The 9,553-nt window shown below is 37.2% G+C and overlaps 1 protein-coding gene across 1 annotated transcript in view; it reads left to right on the top strand.

Moving 5' to 3' along the window:
• The window catches only part of synprb (synaptoporin b), a 10,109-nt gene extending 2,999 nt beyond the window's left edge, over positions 1-7,110 (top strand). Inside the window, exons 4-5 of the mRNA XM_067458493.1 lie at positions 1,988-2,179; positions 5,751-7,110. Of these exons, the coding sequence (XP_067314594.1) occupies positions 1,988-2,179; positions 5,751-6,068 (510 nt within the window). The 3' untranslated portion in view covers positions 6,069-7,110. The remainder of the gene's footprint in view (positions 1-1,987; positions 2,180-5,750) is intronic.
• The last annotated feature ends 2,443 nt before the right edge of the window (positions 7,111-9,553 follow it).

Here is a 9,553-nt window from a genome sequence, read left to right as displayed (position 1 = left end):
GAATAGTTACCCAAAAATGTACATTACCCCATGATTTACTTACCCTCATGCCATCCTAAGTGTATATTACTTTCTTCTTTCAGCCAAACACAATCAGAGTTATATTAAAAAAAATATCCTGGCTCTTCCCGGCTTTGTAATAGAATTAAATAGTGCCCAAGGTTTTGAATCTCCAAAATCTGCATCCATCATAAAAGTAACACATATCCAGTGAGTTAAAGGGGTACTTCAACGCTGGGAAGATGAATCTGTATTTAAACTGGGTCATCAACGTAGTAGAAATGTGAAATTATTTTTGAATTTGGTGCCTTCTAGATTGAGAAAAGACAGAAAATGTATTTTTGTCTCATGGGCATGAAAGACTACAATTCCCAGAATGCTTCGCTGCCCTGTGAGGCCATTCCCAAAGCCACCACTACTGGATTACTGTGACTGAGTTGGAGAAGACACTACAATTAAAAACTGAACATGTCCGTTCAATATAATGAGTGAGTCACTGCGCGAGTATAACAGCACTGAGCACTAACTGCAGGAGTGAGATAAATGAGCTGAGCTCTCGTGATGAGAGCTGAGGTAATCGCGACTACACTCGCGGCATACATTCACAACGCGAGTTCAGTCTGGCACGTTTCAGTTCATGCCTTTGCGAGCTTAACTTTCATAGAAATTAATTTGAGAAGTTAAAATACTTACATTTCTCACCACAGCTCCGTTTAAATGAGTGCCGGTAGCTGCAAGATGAGCTGTGAGTGTAATCTCCCATCCCCCATGGTTCAAAACCTGTGGAAATGGCTCCCTCTGCTGGCTGTAGTATTTAGCCTTTGGCCAAACATTCCTCCTATGATGCAAATATCGTCAATTTGCATCATAGGAGGAATTTTTCCCGAAATAAAATGCATAAATCTCTCGTCTCAGGTGTATATAAAGGGGGGAAAGCACAATTATTGGAATATACTCCAGGGTTTCTACTGATACAAAGCCATATGCTAATCACTGAAGTAACCCTTTAATAAAGGCCTTCTGAAGCAAAGAGATGGGTTTTTGTTATTATATCTCTGATTAAACTTTATAAACGGCCATTCACACGTTCACAAGAGAGTCAAATTCCGGTGAAAGGATGAACTCGGACCTGACTTGTAAAGTTGCGGTTTGTGATTTGCCATTTTTCTTTAAAGGGATGGTTGCATGCGATTTCACTTTTTTAACTTTAGTCAGTGTGTAATGTTGCTGCTTGAGCATAAACTGTATCTGCAAAGTTACAGCGCTGAAAGTTCAATGCAAACAGAGATATTGTCTTTTAAAGTTATGGCAGTTTATTACCTACTACAAAAACGGCCGGATTGGACTACAACAAGCTTCTTCCCGGGTTGGTGACATCATAAACCCTTGCTATTAACATAAACACTGCCCCAGATGTGATTTCTGCCCATATTGGTAAGGAGCATGGCGTTTCCAGACAAACACAAAACCACCCCTTTAAAACTTCTCATTTTAGAATTCTAATTTGTTTAGCTCTTTCCTCTGCTCTTCCACGTTCATCAATTGTCACCTAAGATAACACTATGTCTACGTCCATACGTCAGGACAGAGGTCACCCTTCTGCCGGAACTCGACTCTCTCATGAACGCGTGTATGACCATTGCCTGAAGCTAGTGATTATACTCTATAAAGTTTTAAACATGGATATTATTCTTAAAAAAACCCATCGCTTTGATTTAGAAGGCATTTATTAACCAACTGGAGTCATATAGATGACTTTTATGATGGATGGATGTGCTTTTTGGAGCTTTAAAACTGCCATTACAAAGCTGAGAAGAGCAAGGATATTGTTTAATATCATTTAAATTGTATTCGGCTGAAAGAATAAAGCCATATACACCTAGGATGGTTTGAGGGTGAATAAATAATTTATATTTTAGGTGGACTATTCCTTTAACTGAATCAAGACCCTCGTTTTGTTTTCTCTTGTTATTTTCAATCGCCATAGGACTTCTTGGTGACTTTAGCATTCTCTAGCCTGTGGCTGGTAAGCTCAATTGCCTGGGCTAAAAATCTGTCTGGGGTGAAGACAGCCACTGATGTGCATCAAATCCTGCTGTTAATGTCTGCATGCAGAGCCCAGGAGAACTTATGTGAGGTCTTGCAGGAGCCCATATGGACAAATCTCAACATGTCTGTGGTGAGTAGATTTCTTATTTTTCCACAGGATTGATTTAGAAAAATTATTTGAGAAAATAAAGGAACTTCTTTAGCAATTGATATACATTATTCAAATGTTTGGAGCCAGCAAAGATGCATTAAATTGATCAAAAGTGACAATAAAAGACATTAATTGATGTAAAAAAAAATATTGCTATTCTATTACAACACCACCATTTTTTAACATTGATAATAGAAAATGTTTCTTGAACAGAAAATCAGCAATAATTGATTTCTGGAGTAATGGGTGCGGAAAATCCAGCTTTGTCCTCAAAGGATATATATTACATTTTAAAGTACGTTTATTACAATATAAACAGTTATTTGAAATTGTAATATCTTAAACTGAACTAGCTCAATCAAATGAACTTTTTCTTTTCAATTAATACATTGACCTGAAACAGGGCTATGTCCCAGTATGATTTGCAATGACATTTAATTTTATTAATGCTAAAATTAAGTGTTACAAGTGGAGCATGAGCTTGGTTTGAGAACAGGTATTTGTTAAATGTTCTATATTGCTGTACTCTTTTAGCAATTGCTATGCTGATGTTATCAAAGCCTTGTGTTACCAATTAGCATTTGCTGAATTAGCTAGTTATAGGTGCAACACTGATAGGCATTCATGACTATTGTTTTATAATTATGTTGGCTTCATAACATTTGGTGCAGTCCTTCATCCTGTTGAATGCCTCACTAACCAACCAGATGGATTTCCGGAAAGCCAACTTTGGTCACAAGTTCTGTCATTATCCACATAGTTCAATGAGTCGATGTTTCCTAAAACTATAGTTCCAACAAGCATTCGCAAACAGCATCACAAAGTTGAGTGGTTAGAACGCACGACAGCTCTCAACCTGTGGTTAGAAGCCTAGTTTCTTTTTTCATAAGGACTTAATAAATCCTTATCTTATCCTTATCTCAAAATAAGCAAGCTGACATTCAGTACAATCTATAGCTTTAAGTTATTATTCCACCACCTGCATGGCCTCAATTACCAATCTGGTTGAACGACAAATTTGATACAATGGTTTCTGGAAAGAGTCGTGACTAACTACACAGTACAAAAAAGTCAGTTTTTAAGTTTTTAAGTAAAATAGACTTGGATGTTTAAGTTATTTCAACTTAGATTATATTAAACTGACTTAAATCTTGTCTAACTCATTAAAAAAAAGTTTATCATTTCTTAACTTATTTTGATGAGTTAAAACATATGTTGTCATAACTTATTGAACATATAATTTTTTACAGAGTAGTTGATTTCTTTAACGATGCATTGTACTATGGTAAAGCAGCGAGTTATGTTGCTGACCAGTAAACACACCCATGCCACAACCAGCTAGCAACCAGTGTAGCACACCCTATAAACCACCCAAAGTACCTTAGCCATCTCACAAAACAGCTAAGAAACAATCTAACAACTGCTAATGCAACTACTCCCATCTGTTCGCCCATGGTCGTGCTGGTCTGAAAACGAGGTGTTTTCAGGCGTATTGTTTGTGCGTTGCTCTATTGAGGCAGCTGAATATGACTGCGCCATTGATCAACAAAAACCTGGTTTAAAGTCAATAGCGCAGTATTTTTGTTTTATTTAAAGGGCGCATTCGTAATATGTGCCTATAGGCGGGTGCATATTGTGCATACACTGCTTGTTAAACACACAGGAACACCATGTAAATAGCGACTCCATCATGGTGCAAGCGCAACTGGCTTTTAAAGGGAATGGGAGATGAGACTCTGATTGGTTTATTGCAGGTTAAGCCCATAAAAACACACCCATAAATCATTAAGACACTAGGTACAACCCTTTTGGAATTAACTAGCTAAAGTGGATTCGGACACGCCTTAAAGGATTAGTTCACCCAAAAATGAAAATTATTTCATTAATTACTCACCCTCATGTCGTCGGACACCCGTAACACCTTCGTTCATCTTCGGAACTCAAAAGAAGATATTTTATTTGAAAGGCTGAGAAAGGCTTCAAAAAGGCCTCCATTTGCATTTAGTATATTTCTACTGACCCACTCACAAGACCCATAAAAGGCACTAAAGACGACATTACAAAGTCCATCTCACTACAGTGGCTGTACAATAATTTTACAATGCGAAGAAAATAATTATTGTCCCCACAAAAATCTAAATAATGACTTTATCCACTATATTGACGTGAACTGGATGCATGCGCAAGAATATGACGCAGCTCCACCGTTCAATACATGACCCGGAAGAGGAGTAGCACCACTATCGCGTGAGTTCCAGGTGAGTTCACGTCAGAGACCTACACGGAAGACAATATCTTGGCGGATAAAGTCATTACTATTTTGATTTTTTTTTTGCGCACAAAAACTATTCTCGTCACTTCGTAAAATGATTGTATAGTCACTGTAGTGAACAAAGTCTTTAGTGCCTTTTATGGGTCTTGTGAGTGGGTCAGTGGAAATGTACTGAATGCCAATGGAGGCCTTTTTGAAGCCTTTCTCAGCCATCAGCTTTCAACAAAAATATCTTCATTTGTGTTCTGAAGATGAACGAAGGTGTTCCGGGTGTCCAACGACATGAGGGTGAGTAATTAATGAAATAATTTTAATTTTTGGGTGAACTAACCCTTAAGTACACCTGCACTACGTGCTTCAGACCATGTGCTCAGATTGTTAAAATAGGGCCCATAGTCCCATTTTTCATGTGTTTTTGACGCTTTGATTGTGTTTACAGTGTGCAATATAACATGAGTTCATGTTTTGCGTGTAGAAAAAAACAGTATTTTTTTTCAAAACCACAATTTGTACCAGGCTGTAAACATGTTTTTTTCTGCTTTAAATTTGAGAATTTTAACATGGGATTCAATGAGATTCTGCTCCCTTCTGGAGCCTGTCCCTAGTGGCCAGTTGAAGAATTGCAGTTTACATTACTTCCGTATTGGCTTTAAGAGAGATCGCGGGAGGTTGCCGCTTGTAAAAACCATAGACATCATATGATGTCTATGCTAAAAACGGCCTGATGATTTCCCTGTTCTATGACGTCCCTCCTTTAGAAATACGTAACGAGTTCTGATTGGGCCAGCGCTTCCCGTGTTGTGATTCGACAGCAGCTTAGCGCACGTTGCCCGGAAAGGTCCCGCCTCTTACCATAACGGGGAGATGCATGCGCTCAATGTGCACTCTTCTCCACGTGGGAGAGCAACAAGACCACACCCCCTTTTTGCCGTATATTTTTGTGGGCGGAGGGCTAGTCAACAAACGGTTCTAGTGACGTCATTACAGCAGGAAGTGCAGCGATGTAGTCCAAACCGGCCGTTCGCTGTAGGCTTTGAAAGGGAACTTCTGTTGAATAAAATATCTCGCTTGGCATTGAACTTTGAGTTTTATAATTTTACAGGTATTATTTTTGCTCTCACAGCAAAATTTTACACAAACTAAAAGGTTTTTATAAATCTTTTAAACCTTCAGCTCTTGATAAAGGATTTGACAAACTTTCTTTTTCTATAAAATTACCAATTTACAAGTAGACAATGTTAAATTCCATATTTCTAATTCATTCTTGTCTGCTTGCAGGCTTTTGGTTTTTTGAACTTCTTCCTTTGGGCTGGTAATATTTGGTTTGCCTACAAAGAGACAGGCTTGCATAAGTCTTTCCAGCGCTATCCCTCCAGAACTCCCTCTGAGAAACGCGGCAGCTTCAGGCAGAACAGTCAAGCCAGTTATGATCAATCTGGAGCTGGTTTTGGCCAGAGGCTCTACAACCAGGCGAGTTTTGACTTATCAAGCGGAGGCTTCAGTCTACCCCAAACCAGTCTAGGACAGCCGATGCTGTACCGACAGGTGGGGAGCCCCACATCCAGAGGCCCTCTCATATTTGTCAATGAGATGTGAGAGAGACTGTGACTGTGGAAAAGAGAAGGAAAATAGAAAGAAATAACTGCCAACTCTGATGTTTTCTTGGTGATAACAGATAATTTGTCATTGTGAATTTGATATTTCTATCATGAGATGTAGGAATTTTTGTAGATATCAGTCAACATACTGTTATTTATTTGTTTAATGTATAATCAAGTCTTGATTCTAACTTGTACGTGCCCTTATAAAAATCTACCATATTTATTGTCATTGTTTAACTGTATGAGGTACAATTGTAATAGGATTTGTTACAATGAGGCAATAATTACAGATGAGACCACTGATAGCTCCTTAAGCCAGTGTTTACTTTTTCTCTTTTAATTTATCTATAGCATTTGTTATGAAAAAAAGCTACCTACACATTTAGAAACTACATTATATACAACATGCCAATTGTAATCTATTGTGAAATGTATAATTAAGTCACACTGAACTTCTTGTTCAAAAGTTCTACCATGATATAGCATATATGAATTAACCATCTTGTATATGGGTGTTGATCATTTGTGATAATCCTGCAGTATTTGAATGGCTTTTAGCATAGTACACCTATGTTCTAACAGTCTATGTTTTATGTTTAAATATTTGGTGGTGGACATCAGAAGGCAATACCATGGTACTTTGATATGGCGTGTACTTTTAGGCTTTTCCAAGGCTCTTTAAAAAATAAAATGGTATAATTATCATAATTGTGTCAAACAACATAGTGTTTCCATGATAGAATGTCCAAAACACATACTAATACCATGTTGTATGTGTGTTTGTATGTTCTGCTATGAATAATGTTTAATTGCCAGTAGATACCTGGAAAAAAGCAAATGGTTTGACTCAGAATTCTGAAGGTCTGGATAATGAATCCTTTTGTCTAACCTCACAGTGTTCAGTGAAATGCATGCAAAGATTCTGATCAAATCCAACGCAATTAAGTCACTGTTGTGCCAGTTTATTGTAGGATTTAAAACTGTACAAATGTTATGTGGAAACTGATTGAGTCTTAAAATTAAGCAATAAAATTATAGTAATCCCTCCAAATGGCTGTTTTATGCATTTCATCATAATGATGCTATCATCACCATTTCAGTTTATTCCTGGAAAAACAATGAATCTGAAATGAGCAATCTTAGTCAAAATTACAAAAAGGAACATTCAAACAGAGAAATCCCATTAGTGGACTCAAAAGTGAAATATCTTTTATTCTATCAGTATTGTTTCTTTGTTTGCAGTCTTTCACAAAAGAGGCAACATCTACATCTGAAGCTACTTGTTTTCCCCATTAAGCCTTTTAATGAAGGGGTGTAAGGGAGCAATTAGGATCTTTTGGCCTGTCAGAGCCCTATCTGAGCCATGTGGTTAGCATCTCTATATCTGCAGAGTATCAAGCACTGAGGAGAATCTAACTGCTTGCAGCTGCCTGGGATCCAAATTGCCGCTTTTAGGTGATCATAAGACTTTAGCCACTGGCATGTTGGTTGTGCCAAATTAAAGGTTACCACTGAGAAACTCTACAGCTGTTCAATTACAGTCCTTAGACGAAAAGAGTGCAGTAAGAGTGATTTAAAGAGCTTTCTTAACAGAGGGATATGATTATGCAAGGCAGTAATGCACGTATAATTTTGATTAACAAGTGTCAAACTCATCGTATATATTGCCAGTATTTTTACAATATGTAACAGTAGCTACATGAATACTGCACTAAATAATACAGTAAATTTACACTAACATTACAGTTTAAGGCTAGAGAAGAAGTGTTAAAATCGCCCTAAGGGAGCTTTCACAGTTAATTACATAATGGCAGAATTATCATCTTACATGGTGACACATGATGTCGCAGTGCCACTTATGTTTTACTCTAGGGGACGGAGTCTCAGCTAATCATAGACTCAGCTGAGCAAATGAAAAGACGTCATGGTGTTCGATATTAGAAGGTACAAGTGTACGTGAAGAGGAAACTGGACAGACCCTCGCTGTTCCTCTACTGCAGTCCAATTTTTGTCATTCTGTTCATCCATCTGTCACTTCTGGCTCTTAGTCAGGGTCATGCTTAGACAAAGCATGAAGCTACAGCTACATACTATATACATGCATTTGATTGCAGCCTCCAACACCTACTAACTAAAGCAACAAATAAATGATTCTGCTACTTTGGGAGTCATAGAAGTAATGATTCCACCAACTACCACAGTGAGCAGTCATTGTAGGTTTTAAAACAAACAGGTCAAAATATGTTTAAAAATATGAATTTCTGTAATACACATTTTCAAAATAACAAAGTACAGGCAATGAGGACAGGTATTTTATAGTCCCAAGCACAGGTCAAGATTTACTCATCTATATTGGATTTTATATTCATAATTCATGTTCATTCATGACATTGTCTCTTAGCAGCCAAGTCAAATGCAAATACACAATTTTTATGACCCAAAATGCATGTAGAAAACAAGAAACTATTAACTACATGAACACATTATCAACACAATGGGACAAACGCTGAGGACCACAGTGCGTAGCAGGATGCTGGCATAAATGGGCAACTTTCACAGAAGAATATATGAGAAATGATGAAAGCTTTTTTCCCTTTCAAATTCCTGCTGCTCTGCTACATGACCATGTTTCTTTTCCTTCACACAAATCCTCTTACATGCTGTTTGGTGCAAGTTTGCCGTCTTTGTATTTTACTGTGTCGCTAACAAGCCTTAAGTCTTAAATCTTGCTGAATGTTTGAATATTTAAACTTTGAATGTTGGCTTTAAAATTGTATTTGAGTGAGAGTCTTAAAATCTATTTAGATCTCGGCACAATATGTAACCACTATGATATATGTGATGCAGTAGGCTAATACAATAATATGATATAATATGATTTATTTAATGCCTTTGTGTTCTTACCATTATCCCAAAAGTTCCCAAGAAGTTGTAAATCCAGAGAAATTCCATTTTTAAATATGGCTCGTCCTTTGTCGCCTCTCAATGATGTAATATCCGCGCTATCTTCGGTTTCAGCTTGTAGAAATCATCACAGCACTCGTGGACATTATTCATTTGGCGAATGCAAAAAAAAAAAAAAAAAAAAAAAACGTAAATAAACTGAGGCAAGCAGGCTTTGGGACAAACAAGGATGAATCTCGGTGTGCCGTTTTTGAGATGAAGAGAGCTTCGTGACAAACTTTTAACTTTTAACTTTTGACTTGACAAGACTCTGCTCTCCCTTACGTTTTTACTAGACAGGTAACTAAATATATAATTTATTGTAGGCTACAAACAATAGTCACAGATGAACTTTCAAATGAAGATACAGATATGATGTGACAGCTGGTAATGCAGATTCAATTGAAAAACTATAATTAATTGTACATAATTCTGTGTGGGTTATGCTAATGAAACTACACAGTTATTTTGCACTCTGTTTGTACATCAGTAATGCCTTTTGTACTTCAGTAACGCCTTTTATCATTAATCTATGGC

This window comes from Pseudorasbora parva, chromosome 12 (genome assembly GCF_024679245.1).
Source record: "Pseudorasbora parva isolate DD20220531a chromosome 12, ASM2467924v1, whole genome shotgun sequence".
Lineage (NCBI taxonomy): Eukaryota > Metazoa > Chordata > Actinopteri > Cypriniformes > Gobionidae > Pseudorasbora > Pseudorasbora parva.
Note: the sequence above shows the minus strand (reverse complement) of the source record. Positions and strands in the feature narration are given on the sequence as shown.